Source organism: Aotus nancymaae, unplaced genomic scaffold, assembly GCF_030222135.1.
Source record: "Aotus nancymaae isolate 86718 unplaced genomic scaffold, 86718_ANA_hifiasm-v0.15.2.pri h1tg000020l, whole genome shotgun sequence".
NCBI classification, from domain to species: Eukaryota; Metazoa; Chordata; class Mammalia; order Primates; family Aotidae; genus Aotus; species Aotus nancymaae.
In genome coordinates this window covers 53,756,584-53,781,815 of record NW_026988432.1, presented here as the reverse complement: position 1 = coordinate 53,781,815, position 25,232 = coordinate 53,756,584, and the positions used below count along the sequence as shown (strand labels likewise).

Below are 25,232 nucleotides of genomic sequence, written 5' to 3'. Positions count from 1 at the left end.
AGGTCAGATTTTTTCCACTGTCATAATTTTTGCAAAGGTGATTTCAATACTACTATTCATTGACAAAGCACATTGTCACCCAAGAGCTCTGATCCAGATACACAAGGAGATGAAATTTTTTTAAAATTTTTGTTTCTTTGTTTATTTTTGAGGCAGTCTTACTCTGACCCCCAGGCTGCAGTACGGTGGTGCTATCTTGGCTCATTGCAGCCTCCGCCTTACAGGTTCAGGTGATTCTCATGCCTCGGCCTCCCAAGTAGCTGGGATTACAGGTGTGTGCCACCACACCTGGCTAATTTTTTTTTGTATTTTTAATAGAGACAGGATTTTACCATGTTGGCCGGGGTGGATGAATGTTGTTTTCATGCCTGCTAACAATGCAGCATCATTATGCAGACTGGATCAAGTAGTAGTTTGACTTTCAAGTTCTATTACTTAAGAAATGTTATAAGGCTATAGCTGTCATTGATGGTGATTCCTGTGATGGGCAAAGTAAACTGAAAACCTCTGGAAAGGATTCACTATTACAGATGACATTAAAGACATTTGTGAGGCCAGGACTTCAAGACCAACCTGGGCAACATAGTAAGACTTCATCTCTACTAAAAAGCAGAATTTAGCTGGGCCTTGTGGCTTGGACCTGTAGTCCTGGCTAACTCAGGAGGCTGAAGCAGGAGGATCGCTTGAGCCCAGGAGTTCAAGGCTACAGTAAGCTATGCTCATGCCAATTCACAAAGCAAGAACCTGTCTTAAAACTAAATAAAGAAATAATAATAAATAAAATAAAATTTTGTGCTTCCTGATTGCTCTTTATTCCCAAAGTACTCCATAGCATATTAAACCATACCCAGTGGCTTTAGTTTCCATAATTCACAGTAGGATCTTAACTCATTTAAAGACAATCACAAATGATAATTATGCCTAATATTTTTAAGAACTCATGGTAGGTGGAGGCAGCATAAGGTAATCTATCTTTCTTTCTTTCTTGCTTTCTTGCTTTCTTGCTTTTGGAGGGGGAACAGGATCTCACTTTGTCACCTAGGCTAGAGTGCAATGGCACAGTCATTGTTCACTGCAGCCTCATACTTCTGGGCTCAGGTAGTCTTCCAACATCAGCCTCCTGAGTACCTGGGACTATAGGTGGTGCCACCACACGTGGCTAATTTTTTATTTTTATTTTTTGTAGAGACAGGGGTCTTGCTATGTTGCCCAGGCTGGTCTCAAACCCTGGTCTTGGTCTCAAAAAATCCTTTTGCCTCAGTCTCCCTAAGTGCTGGGATTATAGGCATGAGCCACCACACCTGGCCAATAATGTTTCTCGTAAACAAAATGGCAAGTGGCATACAAACAGGTGACTCTCTTCTCTGGGAGGAAGAAGTTAGTCCTGAAATCTGGGTTCTTAGTACTGGAAACAGGCAGGTTTTTTTTTGTTTTGTTTTTGTTTTTTTATGTTATATAGTGCCAGTTTAATAATACAATGTTCATTTTTAAATAGGTTATTATATTATATCTCCTAACCTAATTATTATTTTCAGCCAGTGAAAATCAGAAGAAGGAAGTAATAGTAACTGCCATTCGGTATAATCCCACTTGTTTATTTTTGCTTTTACTGTCTGCTATTTTGAGGTCTTATTCATAAAGTCTTTTTCCAGACCAATGTCCTGAAACATTTCCCCTGTGTTTTTTTTTTTTTTCTGGTTTTATAGTTTTGGTCTTACATTTAGGTCATTTTGAGTTTATTTTTATATTGGGTGAGAAATAGAAGCCTATTTTCATTCTTCTGCAAGTGGATATCCTGTTTTACTAGCACCATTTATTAAAGAGGCTATCCTTTCCCCAATGAATGTTCTTGGCCCCTATGTAAAAAATCAGTTGACTAGCCAGGTGCAGTGGCTCACACCTGTAATCCCAACACTTTAGGAGGCCAAGGCAGGCGGATCACCAGAGGTCAGGAGTTCAAGACCAGCCTGACCTACATGGAAAAACCCGGTCTCTACTAAAAATACAAAATTAGCCGGGCATGGTGGCACATGGCTGTAATCCCAGCTACTTGGGAGACTGAGGCAGGAGAATCGCTTGAACCCTCTGCTCACTGCAGAGGTTGTGGCGAGCAGAGACGGCACCATGGCACTCCAGCCTGAGCAACAAGAGCAAAACCCTGTCTCAAAAACTAAAATAAAATCGGCTAGGCACGGTGGTGTTTGCCTGTAATCCCAGCTACTCCAGGAGGCTGAGGCAGAAGAATCACTTAAATCTGGGAGGCGGAGGTTGCAGTGAGCCAAGATAGCGCCACTGCACTCTAGCCTGGGCAACAGTGAGAGACTCCGTCTCAAAAAAAAAAATCAGTTGACTATAGACACATTAATTAATTTCTGATACTCTGTTCCATTGCTCTATATATCTGTTTTTATGCCAGTACCATGCTGTTTTGGTAACTACAGCTTTGTATAGTTTGAAGTCATAATATTTTGCTACCAGCTTGCTGCTGCTTTTTTTTTTTTTTTTTTTTTTTTTTTTGGTAAATTTGAGACAGAATTTCACCCTTTCGTTCTGGCTAGAGTGCAGTGGTGCAGTCTTGGCTCACTGCAACCTTTGCCTTCCAGGTTCAAGCAATTTTGAGGCCTCAGCCTCCTGAGTAGCTGGGATTACAGACCTGTGCTACCACACCTGGCTATTTTTTGTATTTTTAGTAGAGATGGGGTTTTGCCATGTTGTCCAGGCTGGTCTCGAACTCTTAACCTCAAGTGAGTGCCTGTCCAGCTTTGTTCTCTTTGCTCAGGATTACTTTGGCTGTTGTTATGTCTTTAGTGGTTTCATACTAATTTTAGGATTGTTTTTCACATTTCTGTGAAAGGCTGGGCATGGTGGCTCATGCCTATAATACTAGCACTTTAGGAGGCTGAGGTGGGCAGATCACCTGAGGTCAGGAGTTCAATACCAGCCTGACCAACATGGTAAAACCCTGTCTGTACTAAAAATACAAAAATTAGCCAGGTGTGGTGGCACAGACCTGTAATCCTAGCTACTCCGAAGGCTGAGGCACAAGAATCGCTTGAACCCGGGAGTCAGGTTGCAGTGAGCCAAGATTGCGCCATTGTACTCCAGTCTGTCTCTAAATAAATAGATATTTCTGTGAAGAACATTATTGGTATTTTGATGGGGATTACCCTGAATTTGTAGATCACTTTGGATAGTAAATAGTTTTATTTTTTAGTTAGAAAAAAATACCCATAAAAATACTTGGTGTATAGTAAGCACTTAATAAGTATTTGTTGAAGCAGTAGTTTCCTAACATATTGAATAAGCATTACAGATAAAATGAATGAATATTTTGGGGATTATTTCTCCTCTGAACTCTAAGCTTTGTAATTTAATTCATTTTTTCCCCCAGAGAGACTAGCTTGCAAAATTTTCCTCATATTGAGGTGGTTCGGAAAAAAGAGGAGAGAAGAAAACTGCTTGGGCACACATGTAAGGAATGTGACATTGTAAGTACTAATGTGATACTAATTTTAAGTATGGCTTTATAGATAATAAATGCATGACTTTAAAATCACATATGCAAACCGTATTTGTTTTAGAAACCTCTTATTTGAGCCGGGCATAACAGAAGGAATAAAAAATACTCTGGGTCGGGTGCAGTGGCTCATGTCTGTAATCCCAGCACTTTGGGAGGCTGAGGAGGGCAGGTCACTAGAGGCTAGAAGTTCAAGACCAGCCTGGCCAACATGTGAACCCCTGTCTCTACTAAAAATACAAAAATTAGCTGGGTATGGTGGCTCACACCTGTAATTCCAGCTACTCAGGAGGCTGAGGCATGAGGATCACTTAAATCCAGGAGGCAGAGGTTGCAGTGAGCCAAGATTTAGACACTGCACTTCAGCCTGGGTGACAAAGCGAGACTGTCTTTAAAAAGAAAAAAGTATTCTGGCTGTGACCTGAGAGATATAAACAGATGAAAAGCCCTCAGTTTCTCTTAGATTACATGAGTCTAGGGCATAAGCCCTAGTTCTTATGACCAGCTTAAGACATTCGTGGCATTTTTCTTTTCTGTATTTGCATTAGTTGTTCCCTCTTGTGTTATGTTATAGCAAAGGCTCCTATACATATACTATTTGTAGAAACCTTTGATATTTTAGTAGGAAACTTTACTGTAACATTTATGATTTTCACCAGCACTCTCAGGAAATGAAGTATACTCATAATTTTTTTAAAATAATTGGTACCACTATAAGTTCTTTTTTTTTTTTTTTTGAGACAGAATCTCGCTCTGTTGCCCAGGCTGGAGTGCAGTGGTGTGATCTCGGTTCACTGCAAACTCCGCCTCCTGGGTTCAAGCAATTCTCCTGCCTCAGCCTTCTCAGTAGTTGGGATTACAGGTGCCCACCACCACACATGGCTAATTTTTGTGTTTTTAGCAGAGACAGGGTTTCACTATTTGGCAAGGCTGGTCTCAAACTCCTGACCTCAAGTGGAGTTCCACCCACCTAGGCCTCTCAAAAGTGCTGGGATTATAGGCATGAGCCACTGCTTCCGGCCAAGTTTTTTTTTTTTTTTTTTTTTTTTTTTTGAGACTGAGTATCACTCTCGTTGCCCAGGCTGGAGTGCAGTGGCGTAATCTCAGCTCACCATAATCTCTGCTGCCTGGGTTCAAGTGATTCTCCTGCCTCAGCCTCCCAAGTAGCTGGGATTATAGGCATGCGTCACCATGCCCAGCTATTTTTATATTTTCAATAGAGATGGATTTTCTCCATGTTGGTCAGGCTGGTCTCGAAGTCCCAACCTCAGGTGATCTGCCCACCTTGGCCTCCCAAAGTGCTGAGATTACGGGCATGAGCCACTGCGCCAAACATTTTTCTTCCTAAACAAGATGTAATGAATAAACACTTAAACACTTACATTTTTCTTTTTATACATTGGATGTCTTGGATGTTGAAGTAGATGGTACAGACTTCCCTTTGTATCTTTGGGGAACTGGCTTCTGGACCTACTGTGGATACCAAAATTCACAGATGTGCAAGTCCCTGATACAAAATGACATGGTATTTGCCTATAACCTATGCACATTCTTTCATATACTTTAAATTACCTCTAGATTACTTCTAATCCCTATTACAATGTAAATGCTATGTAAATAGTTGTTATACTGTGTTGTTCAGGGAATGATAAGAAAAATAGTCTGTACATGTTTAATTCAGATGCAGGGTTTTTTTCTGAATATTTTTGATCCGCATCTGGTTATATCCATGAATGCAGAACCCAAGAATATGAAGGGCCAACTGTACTGATTGTCCTTTTACTAAATAGTCCCAGGCAGGTTCTGTTTTGTCCTGGAACATGCTGTTTTTATTTCTTCCCTTGTTGTCCATTAGCTCTCAGATGCCTGCCTTCAGCAATTTACTTCCCATTTTAAAATTCCTTTTTAACATATGGGCTAGAAAATTTGATAACCACGCACATTAAAATTATATGTGACAGTATGACTAGATTGTGATGCAGGTAAGCATTGGGTGAAAATGTGCTCTCATATACTAACAATGGGAATATAAGTTGGGATCACTATTTTTAAAAGCAGTTTGCCAATACAAGCAAAACCCTATAATGTGAGTTCGTGAGTTTTCATTACACAAATTGAACATATCATGATTTCTTAAAGAATATGGTCTGCATTGAATAAATCTCCAGTTTTTAGTTATAACCATAACTCTATGATCTAGAACTAATCCTACTAGTTAGAAAAAAAGCTCTTCTGCTAGAAACACTGTTAAGTTGCATTCATTCTCAATAATCATTTCCCATGCTGTCTGTTATCTAATCTCTGAAAACCATTATTGTATACATTGTAGTTTTACTAGTTATTTAAGATAGGAGGGTGAATCTGTTCTGTTACTCCATCATGACCAGAAGTAGGAGTGCCAGTCCCACGTACTTAAATACTAACTATATGCTTGCAGTTCTTAAATTTATCCCATTGCCTGTTCTACAAGTGGAGTGTGCAATACTCATGTGGATGTGTAATAGTGATCGCAAATTTCACGCATCCAAAAACAAACATACGATATCTGCCCTCAATGCCAAACCTCACCACTGAGTCTCCTATATGTCCTGAGATCTTGTAGTTTATTCACTACTTTTTTCTTTCACATCTCAATAACTTATGTATCAACAAATCCCATTGATTCTTCCTTCAAAATATATCCCGTTTCCATCCACTTACTATCACCACCACTAATGCCCTGGACCAAAGCCACATTTTATCTTGTCTAGACTATTGTAATAGCTTCTAAGTGCTCTGCTGGTCATTTTTTTTTTTTTTAAATTCTAAAACTTTATTTTTTAGAGCAATTATAGGTTCACAGCAAAGTTTTACAGAAACTACAGACAGTTTCCATGTATCTGTCCCCATTCTCTTTTACTTTTCATTCTTGTCTCTTCTCAATATACTTTCAGCTCAGCAGTGAATGGTCTTTTTTTCCCTAATAATCTTTTTAGAATAAAAGTGGAATCATGTCATTCCCAGAATCTTTCAGTGTCCTCCTATCCTACTAAGAAAAAGAATCCAAAGTCCTCATCAGGACAGCAAACTCTAATTTCCTGTTGTACCACTCACCCACTTGCTTGCTGTGTTACAACAGCTGCACTGACTGACTACTGTTTCTCAAGTATGTTTTCATTCAGTGGAAGTGTTTCTTTTCCAATAAGCCCTGATTCTCTAAGGTCATCTCATCCCAAAGCCCAGACTAAGGTAACAAAGGCTTATACTTAGGGCAGTGAGAATGAAGAAAAAGATACCTGAATAAAGTTGTTTCACCCAGCTTCTTTAAAGCCTTTAATCTATGTAAAATATAAATGTACTAAAAGCTTTTACTTCAAATTTAAATTCTAGTTTTAAGTTTATCACTTTCAATAGGTGATATCTTTGGCAGATTACCACTTTCATTTTCAGTTTCTCAAGTGTAAAATGAAGGAATTGGTTGGATTAAATATGTGATTCTGGGTGGCTCATGCTTATTATCCCAGCACTTTGGGAGGCCAAGACAGGTGGGATCACTTGAGGTCAGGAGTTCGAGACCGGCCTGGCCAACATACAGTGAATCCCCATCTCTGCTAAAAATTCAAAATTAGCTGGGCATGGTGGCGCACACCAGCTACTTGGCAAGCTGAGGCAGGAGAATTGATTGAACACGGGAGGCAGAGGTTGCAGCAAGCCAAGATTGTGCCACTGCACCGCAGCCTGGGTGATAGAGCAAGACTCCATCTCTCAAAAAAAAATTTGATTCTGTCATCTATGTTCTATTAAACCTTAAACTGCTACTTTGTTTTCATTAGGTCTTGGCCTTGAAAAGCTGTACAATTTTTACACAATTTTATCCTTGTGTGCGTGAGTTCAAGTTCTTTGTTTTCACAGTTGTGAAAAAATACTGTGCTTTTGATCCTAACTGAAACCTTAAAGAGAGAAGTCATGGAGCCTACTACAGTCAGATCTAAATTATTTTTTAAAACTGTAGAGATAGGAAAATTACTTTGAAATACACGTTACATTCAAATAACAATTAAGAAACATATAGACCTCTGAATTTTTGTTACTGGTCTAATAAGGATAAAGAGTTTGTACCAGTGTATAAATCAGCTGTATCACTAAGCACACTGTCAAGTTCAGCCGGCTTTTTTTTTTTCATTGTAAGACTTTATTGATGAAAGAAGCATTTTATTGGTTTACATTGTGATACAAGCTCCTTTTCTCGTCAGTGAAGCAGACACTTCCCAGACCAACATCAGCACTGATTACTATTAGTGAGTAATTAGTACTGTCTGTAAGAATTAATTACTAGGCTGGGCACAGTGGCTCACACCTGTAATCCCAGCACATTGGGAGGCTGAGGCAGGCAGATCACGAGGCCAGGAGTTCGAGACCAATCTGACCAACATAGTGAAACCCTCTCTACTAACAATACAAAAAAATTAGCCGGATGTGGTGGTGTGCACCTGTAATCCCAGCTACTTGGGAGACTGAGGCAGGAGAAACCAGGGAGTAGAGGTTACAGTAAGCCAAGATCACACCATTGCACTCTAGCCTAGGTGACAGTGTGAGGACTCCGTCTCAATAATTAATTACTAGCAGTATCATCAGTGAGTATTAAGTTTCCTTAGAATGCTGAATATCTTAGTAAATGGCTTTTGTTAGCTTCTAGTTTATAATCAGTAAGCATAACACTACGCTTAATATTCTTAAGTGAAAAAGCTTACCAGTTTTTATTATTAGTATTATGCAGATATGTCAGCAGAAGAAAGAGAAAAGAAGTTGGCTTCCTGCTCAAGACACCGATTCCGCTACATTCCACCCAACACACCAGAGAATTTTTGGGAAGTTGGTTTTCCTTCCACTCAGACTTGTATGGAAAGAGGTGAGAATATAGATTGTAACATTTTATAATTAATTTTTTAAAATACTTGGCTGGACGTGGTGGCTCACGCCTGTAATCCCAGCACTTTGGGAGACCGAAATGGGTGGATCACCTGAGGTCAAGAGTTTAAGACCAGCCTGGCCAACATGGTGAAGCACTGTCTCTACTAAAAATACAAAAAATTAGCCAGGCATGGTGGTACATGCCTGTAGTGCCAGCTACTCAGGAGGCTGAGGCAAGAGAATTGCTCGAACCCAGGAAACGGAGGTTGCAATGAGCCAACATTGTGCCATTGTACTCTAGCCTGGGTGACAGAGCAAGACTCCATCTCAAAAATAAAATAAGATAATAAAATTAAATACTGTATATACCCAAGTCTGAACATGTACCTTTTTTCTATGGTTCCCTTTACCTTCTGCTGCAAATTGGGTGGTAGTTTTGTGACATAAAAACATTCCTAAAGATAAAAGAACTCTTCAGTAGTTTAGTTGGAATTAGAGATTGTTTATATCAATTTAATGTGATTGTGTGTATATTATTCTGGTTTACCATTCAAATTTTAAAAAGTAATTTCTCTTTTATTCTATCATCAAAAAAATTTTTCTTTTTGCATAGGGCCTCACTCTGTCACCCAGGCTCGAGTATAGTGGCGTACATAATCATGGCTCACTGAAGGCTCAGACTTAAGGGCTCAAACTATCCTCCTACCTCAGCCTTCCAAATAGCTAGGACGACAGGCATACACCACCATACCCATCACTTTTTTTTTTTTTTTTTCCTAGAGACAGGGTCTCACTATGTTGCTCAGGCTGTTCTTGAACTCCTGGCCTCAAGTGGCCCTCCTGCCCTGACCTCCCAAAACGCTGGGATTACAGCCATGAGGCACTGCACCCAGCTAAAATGTCTTTAAATAAAATAAATAACCTTACAGAAACTAAACTACCAGCAAAGTTATGTTTAAAAAGAGAGCATCTTTTTAAATCTACTACTATGAATTTTGGATTTTAAAACCTCACTTACCCAGAATGCTGGATGTTTATAAATGGTATCTGAATTTTAAAAATATTTATTTGTTAGGTTGTTGACACCCAACTAGCTTGTTTAGATATGATACTTATATTTAATATAATTTGAGAACGTATTGAGCTTTTAGGCTGTTAATAAAAGGTCATGAGTAGTAATTTTTGTTCTATCTTACCAGGAGCATAATGCTAAAAAAATATAGATTCATACTTTCCTGGTTTTATATTTTCTACCAGAGTTAAGAGAGTTAGGTGTGTGTTCTGAAGTCTTCATGTCATATAACTATCTTCGGGGTTGCATACTCCCATTTCTGTGCTCAAGCTAAAACTATCAATCTGGACATTACCAGTATTCCAGGCATATAGTAATTCATAGTCACTAAAGTCTAAACTTTATTGTAATCATTGGTTTAAATGAAATGAAATGCTCGAGTCTTTAACCTTAAAGAAGCTATTTAATTAATAAGGGTCCATCTCACAGACCCTTTGTTGTAAAAATATCATTCCAGAGGAGCTCAGAAGAACATTTAATAACTAGGAGATGGAGTCTCGCTGCAAGGCCCAGGTTGGAGTGCAATGGCACTATCTCAGCTCACTACAACCTACGCCTCCTGGGTTCAAGTGATTCTCCTCCCCCAGGCCCCCAAGTAGCTGGGAATACAGGCATGCACCACCACACCCAGCTATTTTTTTGTGTGTATATTTTTAGTAGAGATGGGGTTTCACCATAATGGCCAGGCTGGTCTCAAACTCCTGACCTCAAATGATCCGCCCGCTTCAGCCTCCCAAAGTGCTGGGATTACAGGTGTGAGCCACCAAGCCCAGCCTAAAGGGGCCTCTGTAACTGAAGATTTTACTCTACATTATTGTATTCTTAGACTTTTTGTGTATGTGGCACATATAGTTCAAAACTCATTTGTTATTAAAAAAATTTTGATACAGACATTCTTTTTAATCAGAGAATTTACCCTTAGTTTTATGAAGAATTTTAATTCAGAATCATCCTGAAGCGTGAGAGTTGAATATTTACATTACATATGTACAATTTATTACATACCAAGTATTATACTTGAATGAAGCTGTTTAGGAAAAAAACCATAAGAGATGAAATATATTAGCTAAGCAGGGACTTATCTGACCTATTTATTATTTTTTGCTATTTTCTCCATGGTCCAAAGACCACCCAGTTACAGACTAAGTCATACCTGGTGGTTTAAAATACTGAGTTTTAGCTGGTCCAGAAGCAGTAAGTTATTACAGTTGATCGTTCAGATACAGATGGAACTCCTTGTTCTACTCTTTTCCTCCCTTCTCACTACTGTACTTGACTTGTCTTAAAAAAAATTTTTACCCACAAGAAGATAAAATTGTATTGAATAAATATCAAATGATAAAATTACCACCTAGAATTTCAGTTCAGCCTTGCCATCTTATAGAAACTATTCTTGGCTGGACACAGTGTCTCACACCTGTAATCCCAGCATTTTGGGAGTCCAAGATGGGAGGATTCGTTGAGCCCAGGAGTTTGAGACCAGCCTGGGCAACAGAGTGAGACGCTGACTCTATAAGAAATAAATAATAAAATTAGCCAGGTATGGTGGTGCATGCCATGCCTTTAGTCCCAGCAGTAACTAAGGAGGCTGAGATGGGAGGATGGCTTGAGCCCTGGAGGTGGAGGCTGCAGTGAGCCATGATTGCACCATTGCACTCCAGCCTAGGCAATAGAACAAGACCCTGTTTCAAAAAAACAATTAATTTAATTTAATTTAATTTTTAAAAGAAACTATTCTTAAGAGTTCTGATGGTGGCTCACACCTGTTATCCCAGCACTTTGGGAGGCCAAGGTGGGTGGATCACCTGAGGTCAAGAGTTCTAGAGCAGCCTGGCCAACATGGTGAAACTCTATCTCTACTAAAAATACAAAAATTAGCCAGGCATAGTGACACATGGCAAGTAATCCCAGCTACTTGGGAGGCTGAGGCAGGAGAATCACTTGAACCTGGGAGGTGGAGGTTGCAGTGAGCCAAAATCATACCCATCACACTCCAGCCTGGGTGACAGAGTAAGACTCTTTCTCAAAAAAAAAAAAAAAAAGTTCTGATGGTTTAGCTGCACAACAAGGAGGGAGAAACCTTCACTTTTGGAGAAGCTCCAGATGTTTAATCGTAAGATGGTTTTTCCAGACGATGCAAAGTCTCTGACAGCTTTCACTATATTTCTGCATTCTCCATTAATAAGCCAGATTTAGTCACCTTTGATGTGGGATCTCATTGCTTGGTCACCAGATAGAATCAGACAGTCTGGATAGAGCCTGTGCTTGTACCCCTATGTGTATGGCAGAGTATACTTCCCCTGAAAATTACATGCTTAGAGACACCTTAGGAGATCAAATAGTCTGAAGGGTATACAGGAATTGTCTACTTAAATAGCTACTGCAAAAAGTCTTTTTGATAAGTACCTGAGATTTCTAATAATAGAGGTCATGTTTAGCACTTTGTCCCCCTTTACAGCTACCTATGGGAGGGAGAATAGAAAAGTTTAAGAGCTCTGAATCTGGAATAAGAAAGAGCTTGGGCCAGGTCTCAGCTCTTCTACTTTCTAGCTTTGTGAACTTGAACAAGTAATTTAACTTCTTCTTTGAGTCTCTTACCTCATCTGTGAAACAGGTATAGTAGAAACTACTTCAAAGGAATTTGAGTTATTTGAGATGATGTATGCAAGCATTTGGTAAATGTTTCTGCCATCATTATTAGTTATAAATGAGGAAACATAATAGTGAAATTAATCATCAGCATCACACAGCTAATAATCAGAAGAATGATGTAAACTTACAAAGCATCAAATAAGAGAAATGTTTACTGGAGATAAACTGAAAGAAATATATGTTGCACATATAGTCTTCTAAGTTTATGATTTGTTTTTAAGGTTATATTAAGGAAGATCTTGATCCTTGTCCTCGTCCAAAAAGACGTCAGCCTTACAACGCAATGTTTTCTCCAAAAGGCAAGGAGCAAAAGACATAGATGTTGAAAAAGAAACAGAAGGATGGAGGACAGTTTTTTCCTTCTTAGTTATTTATAGTTAAAGTTGGTATTAAACACTAATTTTTTTGATCTTCTGTAAATGGATCTATAAATCAGTTTTCTATTGAAAATGTTTGTGATATTTTGCTTTTGCACCTTTAAAACAACAAGGTGCTTTCATTTTGCACTCTAACTTGAGTTGTTTATTCACTTTAGTAATACCTAATAAAATTTTGAAAATACAATAGTTGTAGTCTGATTTGTTGCCTTTCAGTTCTTTTCTTTTTACTTCATCCTCCCTTGGTATTTACATTGAGCAATGACTTCCTGTTAATCATTATGGATTTTTATTTTCTTCATTAGTCGCTCTTCTCTAGGTCATACCAGTGTCTAGCATTTAAGTCTTTTTTTAAACAAAAAAGAAAGGGTATATTTTAATTGTTTATTTAAACTCTCCAACTTTTGTTGAATTGGAATCTGATAATACACTGTCATAAATTCCTTTCAAGGTGTCCACAAATACTGACGTTTTTTCTTTTCCCGTATACTGTAAACATTATTCTCTGATCTGATCATAATTTTCCAGCTCTTCACCTGTTTTCTTTTCATTATACTTTTTTTTTTTTTTTTTTTTTGAGACATGGTCTCACTCTGTCACCAGGCTGGAACAGTGGCATGATTTCGGCTCACTGCAACCTCTGCTTCCTGGGTTCAAGCAGTTCTCCCACCTCAGCCTCCCAAGTAGCTGGGATTACAGGCATGTGCCACCACGCCTAGCTAATTTTTGTATTTTTGTTAGAGACGGTGTTTCACTATGTTGGCTAGGCTGGTCTCAAACTCCTGACCTCAGGTGATCCACCCATCTCAGACTCCTAAAGTACTAGGATTACAGGCATAAGCCAGCACGCCTGGCTGCTAGCAAGCTTTTTAAAGTTAGAGACTTCTGATTTAAACTTTGGAAACATGGAGAACCTGTATGTCAGCACTTAACATTTGACTAGCACCTTTTCTACCTTTAGTAAAGAGATATTCTGATTAAACCGTTTGAAACCTAAGGTTGTCAAATGGGACAGTTTGAATGAGTTAATTATGGGTACCCAAATATGTGTAGAAGCCATAATAATGTTACCTTGACAGGAAAGCCAGATGAAGCAGAAGAATATTCCCTAAAACATTTCATGCATTAGGGAAAACATTCCCTAAAAGTTTTCTCAAAGTCCAACTGGGAAGGCTGCTGCCAATAGGCTCAGTGTATTAGTAACTCAGTTTAAACTGCATCTGGGCCAAGCGCGGTGGCACAAGAGCTACTTGGGAGGCTGAGGTGGGAGGATCCCTTGAATCCCAGGAGGTTGAGGCAGCAGTGAGCCCAGATTGCGCCAGTGCACTCCCGGCTGGATTACAGAGTGAGACCCTGTCTCAAAAAATAAATAACAAAATAATAAACTGCATCTAGCATGTATTTTTTAATGTATGTAGGGCATTCTTAAACCCTCTGAAAGAAATAACTCTGAAAGAGGGCAAAGATTTCTCCCAAGGTTGCCTTTCTTTAAATATATATTTTTTTCTTTTTATAGAGATGAGATTTCACTATGTTGCCCAGGCTGGTCTTGAACTCCTGAGCTCAAGTGATTCTTCTGCCTTGGCCTCCCAAAGTGCTAGGATTGCAGGTGTAAACCAGTGCGCCTGGCTCCAAGATGGTCTTTCATTTGTAATTCAATTACAAAAAAAGAGTAATGTTACAAAAACCAAATAACACTAGTTCATTTATTTAACAAATATTTATTCAGCACTTTAACTTTACCAGGCACAATACTAAGTACAGTGTCAGAATTAGGCAAAATTTGACAAATTTTCTTTAAATGAGCAAGCTTTTAAAGCAACACATACCTAACAATCTTACTTTGTCATCTCTGGCATCTTAACATCCATGAGTTTAATTTTGAAAAATGCCACTGCAAATAAGCATTTGAACTATATCTCAGATTTTGCTATCCAGCTATGTGTTTTCAACATATCTAGCAGTTTAAGTGACATCTCAGTCTTTCTCTTTGCCAAATTGAAATGTTAGAATAGTCCTTAGAAAACCGAAGTGTTGGCTCACACCTATAATCCCAGCACTTTGGGAAGCTGAGGCAGAAGGATCACTTAAACCCAGGAATTCAAGACTAGCCTGAGCAACATAGCGAGACCTTGTCTCTTAAAAAATAATAATAATAACCAGGTGTGGTGATGTGTGCCTGTAATCCCAGCTACTCAGGAGGCTAAGGTGGGAGGATCACTTGAGCTCAGGAAGTCGAGGCTGCAGTGAACTGAAATTGGGCCACTGCACTCCAGTCTGGGTAACAGAACAAGACCCTGTTTCACAGAAGAGAAAGAAGAAGAGAAAAGGGGGGAAAAAAGAGAAGAGAGAAAAAACTGAAGTGTCCTTACATTTGAGTTCTTTGGCATGCACTTAAGCAAAGAATGAAACAGTTGTCTGTTATCACACCAGCAGAGGCCAGAAGAGAGCTATTTTTTTTCTTTTTTTTTTTTTTTTTTCCCGAGACAGAGTCTCACTCTTGTTGCCCAGGCTGGAGTGCAGTGGCGCACAACCCCCTCCTCCCAGGTTCAGGTGATTCTCTTGCCTCAGCCTCTCGAGTAGCTGGGATTACAGGCATGTGCCACCACACCTGGCTAATTTTTTTGTATGTTTAGTAGATACGGGGTTTCACCATGTTGGCCAGGCTGGTCTTCAACTCCTGACCTCAGGTGATCCACCTGCCTTGGCCTCCCAAAGTGCTGGGATTACAGGTGTGAGCCACTGCACCCAGCCGAGAGCTATTTTTTGGAGAAATAATTAGTTGGAAACTAGGGGCTAAGCAATCGAAAGAGAATTTCTAGGATATATAGGATATGAATTGGGTACCTTTGGCACAGTAACAATGGCTCATCAGGCCAAAAAGAGCTTTCAACATAGCTGTTGTTGAAATATAACAAAGGGCAGAGGCAAGAATTCATGGTCTTGAGAGGAAAAAGAGTCAACAAACATTGTGTACCTATGTATTGGGCATTTAGGAATACAAAGAAATTGGCTCATGCCTGTAATCTCAGCACTTTGGGAGGCTGAGGTGAGTGGATGAGGAAGTCAAGAGATGGATACTTTAAGGCCAGTCGCCTCGCCGGGAGCTCAGACACGCCCATCCCTCGCAGTGCCTAGAAGCTACGTCATCACCCCCGCACCCACTTCTGCACTCAGCACTAGGCTTTGCACTCAGCACCTAGCCAGCCATTGGAAAACCGTGCCAAAATGCAAAAGAAGCCTTGTAAATCTGCCCAATAGCATTGTGCATCCCGCTTACCTGCCAATGGCAGCTTGCCCCGCCCACGTCCTGCTCTCCCACAGCCAATCAGAACGCCTCCTCTCCCTATAAAACCCCACGTCTGAGAGGAGTCTGCACAACTTCTCTGGCCTCTCCTGTTGGACTGCAGAATCTCGCCTGGGAGCTGAATAAATTCACATTCAATCTTCTTGTGCTGGCCTCAGTTTCCTCATTTTAAACTTGGCAATAACCCTTACAGATACCATCCTGGCCAACGTAGTGAAATCCCATCTCTACTAAAAATACAAAAATTAGCTGGGCATGGTGGCACGCGCCTGTAGTCCTAGCTACTCAAGAGGCTGTGGCAGGAGAATTGCTTAAACCCGGGAGGCAGAGGTTGCCATGAGCTGAGATCGTGCCAACTCCAGCCTGGCAACAGAGTGAGACTCTGTCTCAAAAAAAAAAAAAAAAAAAAAAAAGGAGAGAGAATACAAAGAAATGTATGAGATTCTGTTACCCAGAGGGAGACCAGAGAGCCATAAAAAGATGCCTAAGAGGTCAAAGAGGCTGAGTGCCAAAGAAATCTTAAGGACAATTAGAACCCAAACTCTGCCTTAGGATGAGTTAACCTGGAGAAGCAAAGAGGAGGAGACAATGCAATCTAAGTTGGGAAACCAACTGATTGGAATGTGGAAATGCTAAAATAACTGAGTCAGAAGGGGCCTTAGACAGCATTTGATTCTAGCCCCTCACTTTGTAATGAAGAAACAGGAGCCCAAAGAGTCAGTGAGTGCCAAGGTCCCAAAGGCTTAGAACTAGAATATATGGCACCTGGGACCTCAGTTTGATGTTCTTTCCCCTTTGCAGGTGTATGTGTTAGAACTACGAAGTAGAGCTGATATGTGGTTTTAGTAAGACAGGCAGTTAAACCGGGGTCCTGAATGCCAAATTAAGACTTAGACTTGAGTCTGTAGTACTGTGGTTTATCAGACCGTTAGTAGCAGATCCCTTTCTTCAAATTAAATCTTATACAGAACTTCAGTAAGCAATGATACTTTATTAACATTAATTTATTGCAAGCATTCAATTTTATCACCTTTGCTTATAAGTCCACCTAGTCAAATGCTTGCTGCACCTCAGGCCAATTATGTCTGAGGGTAAGTTCCAGGCATCAGTATTTTTTGGGGATGCAGGCTCTTGCTCTGTCACCCAGGCTAGAGAGCAGTGGCATGATCACAGCTCACTGCAGCCTCAGCCTCCTGAGTAGCTGGGACTACAGGTGTGCCACCACACTTGTTTTGTTTTGTTTGTAGAGATGATGTCTTGCCGTGTTGTGCAGGCTGGTCTCAAACTCCTGGGCTCAAGCGATCCACCCGCCTTTGAGCCACCACACCCAGCCCATCAATATTTATTTTAAAGCTCCCTATGTGATTCTAGTGTGCAGCCAAGTTTGAGAACACTGCTGTAAGTCACTGTTACAGGCTAGTACAGTGGCATTCAAACTTTGGTATACAACAAAATCACCTGGAAGGCTAGTTAAATCACAGATTGCCAGGCTCCACTCCAGTTTCTGATTTTATGGGCCTGGGGTGTGGCCCAAACATTTACATTTTTCACATGGGTTGCAAACGGTGCTGATATAAGGATCACAAGTATCTAATAAAAATCAGCCAGATGCTTGATAAGTAGAGATCATCAGGCTCCTCCCATGTGAATTTCAATTCTGGATAGTCTGAGCATTTATATATTTAACAAGTTCACAAATCAGTATAAGGCAAATTAAGAAATATTGCTGTGACAACAAGGAAAACTAGCAAAATGTTAAGCATCAAGAAAGACAGTGGAAAATATTTTGAGCTGCGTAGTAATGCATTAATTTAGATGGCATCATCAGGCCCATTATATATATATATATATATATATAGGATTTGGAGAGGGCGTGGTCAGGCATAGTCAGGTGTGCAAGAAAAGCATTTAGTAATCTATTATAATATTCCAAATATGAGGAGCACCTGGGCTAATATGTGGCCGTGGAATGGAAAAGAAGAAATTTAGTAACCACTTAATGATTGTTACATACCAATACTGGCAGCTCAGCGTACAAAGATGAACATAACAATTTCTCCTCAGTGAGCCTATAGACAAATCAGTGGTCACAAGGAACATTGCAAAGTTAGAATCATTAGGTCTCCTACTAGAAATGGGGAGGAACCCTTGTTCTATGTGTCATTTGTAATTGTAACACTTTTAAAAAGAGAAATTAATCTGTCTGTAATTCTACAGTGAACTTTCTTTTTGCATATTTAAGAATTCAGGAACAATTATGTAGCAGATATTTGCCCAACACGTTATTCTACACTTAAATTTGAGGCTGCCCGCTATCTCCTTGGAGATTTGTCCAGGAAATTTGCTGCTTTTGTTTTTTTCGATTTATCCTCTAACCATTTACTCAGAAAGATAATTATCCATTATTCATGCTTCCTGAATCCGGGCCCTTTCACTGTTTATTAACATTTCCGCCAAAGTTTGGTAGGACAAATAAAGAACGAAACTCAGATTAACCTTAGACCATCAACGTATCTATCTATCTTGATAAAATATTTGAGAGAAAAAGTAGAAAGTGGGCTCAAAATTGGAAGGATAGGTATTTCCAGTGAGCCAGGCAATATCTTGAGTGGATCTTATAGGAAGTTAGCATTAATCTCAAGAAAATCACAGGTAACAAGCTATGCGAAAATGTCCTGAGCGTGCATTTGATTGACAGTTTCAAAAAATCAACGAATAAAAAATGCTTGAAATAATCTATTCCAACCTCTCATTATAAGTAAATTGGTTGGGGTACAAGTTTACTTGTCTTTCTTTTTTACAGATGAACAAGTAAATTTGAAACAGTTACAAATGACAGCTGCAGTGTTATGCCAACTTTAGAAGTAAAGTTATTTCTGTATTTTGACTGCTCAGCATCAGGATTATCTTGACTCACAGATCTCACAGATGATGTTTTGCCAGTGGCAAAGATCTTTAACATCTATCTTGCATCACAAGATACTCTTCTATTAGATTATTCCAGAATCTTGAAGAAGAGTAATAGGTCAATTACAAGACAAAGTTGAATCATTTACAATAACATCATATAAGTAGCCAAAACTTTCAAAGACTCTGTGCATTAATATTCACATGGATTGGCTGGGGGCAGTGGCTCACGCCTGTAATCCCAGCCCTTTGGGAGGCCAAGGCGGGCAGATCACCTATGGTCAGGAGCTCGAGACCAGCCTGGCCAAAATGGTGAAATGCCATCTCTACTAAACATACAAAAATTAGCCGGATGTGGTGGCAGGCACCTGTAATCCCAACTACTTGGGAGGCTGAGACAGGAGAATCGCTTGAACCCAGGAGGTGGAGATTGCAGTGAGCTGAGATTGCACCACTGCACTCTAGCCTGGACGATGGAGCGAGACTCCATCTCAAAAAAAATAAAAAGGAAAATATACATATATATATTTACATGGATTATACTGATGGTAACAAATACAACTGAGCCTTGCTTGCAATTTCAGTATATATAGTATACTTGTGGTGTATAGTGTATTTGTTGTGCAATTTTCTGTGAGTAGGCATACTAAGCCAAATTTTTAAGATAATTGTATAGAGATACAACCTTTCTGATTGATTCCACATTTTTTTGGTTGTTGTTGGTTTTTTTGTTTGTTTTGCTTTTTAGTAGGGATGGGATTCTCGCCACATTGCCCAGGTTGGTCTCAAACTCCTAGCCTAACGTGATCCCCCTCACCTTGGCCTCCCAAAGTGCTGGGTTTACAGTCTTGAGTCACCATACTGGCATGATTCCACATTTCTAAGAACTTCTAATATATACACAGAGATCATAGGGAAAGCTCTAATCTGAGTTAACACAAAATTGAGTTAATCTAGCAGCATAAGTGAACTCTGTGCTACCCAATTTATCAAAACTTTATATATAATATGTTTGCATGGCGTGTTTTTCTAATTATCATCTCAATAGTTTTAAATGTGTTTTTTGTTTGTTTGGATAGAGAGTCTCGCTCTGTGGCCCAGGCTGGAGTGCAGTGGCACTATCTTGGCTACTACAACCTGTCCCTCCTGAGTTCAAGTGATTTTCCTGCCTCAGCCTCCCCAGTAGCTGGGACTACAGGCAAGTGCCCTCATGACCGGCTAATTTTTGTATTTTTAGTAGAGACAGGGTTTCACTGTGTTGTCCAGGCTGGTCTCGAACTCCTGACCTCAAGTGATCAACCCACCTTGGCCTCCCAAAGTGCTGGGATTACAGGCATGAGCCACCGTGCCTGGCCACCTGTCCCATTTTTAAAGGATTATTCAAGGTGATGTGAAGGAGCATGAGATATCAGAGTGTGAAGGTGGGAGCAGGGAGTGAGATTACTGCAGTTGTTCTGTGGGAGATGATGGTGTAAAATGGGAGCAGTTGATGTGGTTATCTGAAGGTAGAACATCAACAGGATTTGCTGGGTGATTTTTTTTTTTTTTTGAGGGTCTCTGTCGCTCAGGCTGGAGTGCAGTGGTGCAGTCTCAGCTCACTGCAGCCTCTGCCTCCAGGGTTCAAGTGATTCTCATGCCTCAGCCTCCTAAGTAGCTGGGACTACAGGCAAGTGCCCCACGCCCAGCTAATTTTTGTATTTTTAGTAGAAACGATGTTTTACCATGTTGTCCAGGCTAGTCTGGAACTCCTGACCTCAAGTGATCCACCCACCTTGGTCTCCCAAAGTGCTAGCCACGACACCCAGCCTGCTGGGCAATTTTAAAGGGTGTGAGGGAAAATAAAAAATCAAGGATGATTCCCAAGTGTTTTATTTGAGCAGCTAGATGAATGGAGGAGCAGCAGATTTGAGATAAAGTGGCAGAAATTTGTTTGTTTAAGACAGATTAAGATTGGGATCGTATCAGACATCCAAGTAGAGATGTTAGGTATAAACATATGACTTTGAAGTTCAGGGACAAGGCCACAGTGGGAGATACAAATGGAGGGGGGAGGTCATCAATTTCTAGCTGCTATTTAAAGCAATGGACCAGCACGAGATCATCAAGGTTTGATTGTAAATAGAAAAGAGATCTAGGAAGCTTGAGTTAGATTAAAGATGTATAGAACTGTAGACATAAAAGAGCCAAAGGGAGGAGGATCACCTGCAATTTAGGCTTCTAGTAACAGAGGTATAGGGTTATAGGGCTTCAGTTCCTGACAGACCCTTAGGGCAGGGGGCTAGTCACTTGCAAATATATTCTCCTTCTTGGACTTACCTCTCAGGAAGTTTGTATTGGTAAGGTGGGGACTGTTGAGAGTCTGAGGGTGACAACCTGAGGCACACTGAGCTTGGAGGGCCCTTGGGTCCTGCCAGGACTACTGTTGAGGCCAGGGGAGAGGTACCCTCCAGGGGAGCACAAGTAGCCCTGTGGCCCCTGCTCCGGGGGGGTCAAGGCTACGGGTCAGGCAGTGCTACAGGAGCAGCTCTCACCCCTTTCCACCTTGCCATACACATCCAAACTTCCCAAAGGCCTGTACCCCACATGCTTCCGCACCTCAGCTGTCTCCAACAGGGAACACAATGCCCACTTTGTCTTCCTGTGCTCACCACCAAACTTTACCAGCCATTCTCAGGAGTGTCCCCTCCTGGGAAGATGGGGTGGTTAGAGACGTAACTTTTCCCGTTTTGTGGAGCTGAAGGCAAGGATGCTGGAAAATACCATCTTGCAAAAATGCCATATCGGAGACATGCCATATCGGTAAGCAGCATAGGGCAAATTGCCTTGGGAAGTGCAGCCTGCAGGGGGAGGGAGGTCTGTGGGAGATCAAGGCAGGGAGGGTTTTAGGCCTCAATGTGTCATCAGAGCAGGCAAATGCAACAACAGCCTGTCTGGTTTCTGGCAAGAAACATCTGTGGGGCAGACACCAGACCTGTCTTTCACAAGGAGCTTGACAGCCTCAGTCCAAACAACCTCCAAACTCCAAGACTTGAGCATACTCAAAGTTCAGATAACCTCAAGGGCTCTCTAAAATGTAATTTCCAGCAGCCAATTGCTGTCCCCTCACTTCTCAGACATGGCTGCGATGTTCTTTGAAGGAGTTGCTCGCTTGCAGAGATCCACAGAAACCTAGGTCAGCCAATCCTGGTAGAATGCTAAGGTGACAGTTTCGTCTTTCTGGTCCTTCATGTACTATAGCTACAACGACAAGGCTTGGCCTCCCATCTTTCTAAAAATATCACGGGTAGAGCTGGTGCTCTTCCAGCTGATGAAGGCTGAAATGACAGAGTAGGACTAGTAGCCAAGGTTCGGTCCCACCTGCTGATGCATCTCAGCTCCTAACACTCCAGAGAAAGGGCTGGCACTTCCCAACCATGAAGCGTAAAAGCCACACAGCCCAAGGGCCAGGGCCCCTTTCCTACAGGCTGTTTCTTGGCCTTCGTAGATTGTCACAGTTCACACCAGAATGCATGGACCTCAGGGGAATTGCACCCCAGCCGCTGCTTTTGTGCCTGTGAGTCTCCACTGAACAATCATTTCAAAAGCCATATTGATGTGCTGTCTGGTCAGTCACCTGTCTTGATGGCATGTAACAAGGTAAGATGCAGTCAAGTGCTTCTAGTAGCCATCCTTCTCCATCGCATAGCTATGCATGTCTAGCTACTATGAGCTAGTACATGTTGATATAACTGTTGAACTCTCAATCAACAATTGCATTTCTTTTCCTTCCAAGCTCTCAGACAGGACCTCATTGTGGCCCCCACGTCCCATCAGCTCACTTCACCGAGTTTGTTGGGAATCTCCAAGGATTCTCAGACAAAATCTTCCATGCAATAAATACTAATAGTAATAAAACCAGGTAGTGGTGCCAGAGTAGGAGATACCTGAGAGGACGCGCTTGGTGACTTCTACATACAGACACACACTACAGCAAGAGAGAGACAACATCTCTTAGAATTGGATTAGACTTAGTTGGTGACACTAAGAGTCATGCTTCCTGTTTTCTAATGCTTGTTCCTGAAAGAGTTACTTGGGCCATGTTGAATCATCATCACAATCAGGGCCCTTCTCCACTTCCCACGCTACTCTATAAAGGAATAAATAACTGTATTCAAACACCCTCCCCTCCAGTCTCCCATACACCCTCCCCTGTGGAAGTGCACCTGCTCTGAGTGTGAGTCAGGCCATGGTGGGTAAACGCCAATGAATGACAAGAGCATCATGTCGGTGCCATTAGTGGTGCATGGTGTGTCTGCACAGAGCTATCCTAAGAGGAAGCAGGGGTTTACTCGATCTTGCAAAGGCAGTTTTGTGTGTGGATTCATTAAACTTGCAAAAGGAGCACCCAGAGAAGGTGCAGCAGCCCAATACAGTGCCTTAAACATAGTAGGCTTTGATCCACGTTTCCTGAGTAAATAAATGATGACCAAGTCCGGGAACAGGGAAAACTAGGCTCTGCCAACACGTTTACTGTGTTACCTTGGTCAAATCTGGCCTTTTAGGACTTTAGGTTCCTCATCTATAAAATGACAGGCCTGGAATGTGATACAGTTTGGCTGTTTGTCCTCTCCAAATCTCATGTTGAAATGTGATTCCCAGTGTTGAAGATGAGGCCTAGTGGAAGGAGTTTGGGTCATGGGGGCAGATCTCTCATGAATGGCTTGGTGCTGTCCCGGTGGCTATGAGTTCACACGAGAGCTGATTGTTTTAAAGAACATGGCCAGGCACGGTGGCTCACGTCTGTAATCTCAGCACTTTGGGAGGCCTAGGAGGGCGGATCACAGGGTCAGGAGATTGAGACCATTCTGGCCAACATGGTGAAAACCCCATCTCTACTAAAAATGCAAAAATTAGCTAGGTGTGGTGGCAGACTCCTGTAATCCCAGCTATTTGGGAGGCTGAGGCAGGAGAATCGCTTAAACCCAGGAGGCAGAGGTTGCAGTAAGCTGAGATTGTGCCACTGCACTACAGCCTGGTGACAGAGCAAGACTCCGTCTCAAAACAAAAAAAGAAAAAGAACATGGCATCTCTCTTGCTCCCTCTCCCTTGTTCCCTCTCTCGCTATATGATACACATGCTCCACCTCCACCTTCCACCATGACTGTTAGCTTCCTGAGGCCCTCACCAGAAACAACGCTGGCACCATTCTTCTTATAGTCTGCAGAACCATGAGCCAAATAAACCTCTTTTCTTTATAAATTCCTCAGTCTCAGGTATTCCTTTATAGCAATGCAAAACTGACTAACATGAAAAAACGGTAAGGAGGAGTGGGGTCACCAGTCCACATTTCTCCTCAGCACTGCCCTAATAGAGGCTCTCGATGAGGACCTGCCCCTGTACAAGGTTTCTGCCTGGGCGCCCAGGCTTTACTATACATGCTCTGAATTCTAGGTGGAAGCTGCCAAGCCTCCTTCACTCTTGCATTCTGCACACCTGCAGACAACACCACATGGAAACTGTCAAGGCTTATAGCTTATGCCCTCTGGAGCAGCTGCCTGAGCTGTATCTGTGGCCCTCTGAGTCATGGCTGGAGCCAGAGCAGCCTCCCAAAGTGGCACAGGGCAGTGGTCCCCACAGGCCTGGCTCACAAAACCATTCTTTCTTGTGATGCGAGAGGATATCTCCAAGATTTCTGAAACAACTTTGAATGCTCTACTTCCCTTTTAGTGCCAAGTTCCAAATTTAGGTCATTTCTTTGTTCCTTTATCTGATGGTAGGCCGTTAGAAGCAGCCATACCACATCTTGAATTCTTTGCTGCTTAGAAATTTCTTCCGCCAGATACCCTAGGTCATCACTCTTAACTTCAAACTTCCATAGATCCCTAGCACATGGACACAATGTAGCCAAGTTCTTTGTTAGGGCATAACAAGGGTGACCTTTCCTCCAGTTCCCAATAGGTTCTTATTAGCTTGACCGTCACTTCCATATTTCTATCAGCATTTTGGTAATAACCACTTTAGTAAGTCTCTAAGAAATTCCAAACTTTCCCTTGTCTTCCTGTCTTCCTCTGAGCCCTGCAAACTCTTCCAGCCTTTGCCTGTTATCCATTTCCAAAGCTGCGTCCACATTTCCACAATTTCAAGTATCTTTCTAGCCAGGTCCCACTCCTTAGGAACAATTTTCTATTAGTTCGTTTGTGTTGCTATAAAGCAATGCCTCAGACTGAGTATTTTTTTATTTTTTGAAACAGTTTCACTCTTGTTGGCCAGGCTGGAGTGCAGTGACACGATTTCAGCTCACCACAACCTCTGCCTCCCAGCCTCCCTAGTAGCTATCATTACAGGCATGCACCACCATGCCCAGCTAATTTTGTATTTTCAGTAAAGATGGAGTTTCTCCACGTTGGTCAGGCTGGTCTTGAACTTCCAACCTCAGGTGCTTTACCCGCTTCGGCCTCCCAAAGTGCTAGGATTACAGGTGTGAGCCACCACGCCAGGCTGGGCTCAGTAATTTATGAAGAGAAGAGGTTT

At 41.3% G+C, this 25,232-nt stretch overlaps 1 protein-coding gene across 5 annotated transcripts in view; it reads left to right on the top strand.

The window, feature by feature from the left end:
• Nucleotides 1-12,695, top strand: part of RBBP8 (RB binding protein 8, endonuclease) — a 106,352-nt gene extending 93,657 nt beyond the window's left edge. For 4 of the 5 annotated variants that reach the window (XM_012445038.2, XM_012445036.2, XM_012445040.2 and 1 more), the window contains 3 exons: nt 3,392-3,488; nt 8,264-8,405; nt 12,353-12,695. In XM_012445038.2, coding sequence (XP_012300461.2) covers nt 3,392-3,488; nt 8,264-8,405; nt 12,353-12,450 — 337 coding nt within the window. In that variant the 3' untranslated portion in view covers nt 12,451-12,695. The remainder of the gene's footprint in view (nt 1-3,391; nt 3,489-8,263; nt 8,406-12,352) is intronic. The other variant, XM_064379348.1, reaches the window with a different exon arrangement.
• The last annotated feature ends 12,537 nt before the right edge of the window (nt 12,696-25,232 follow it).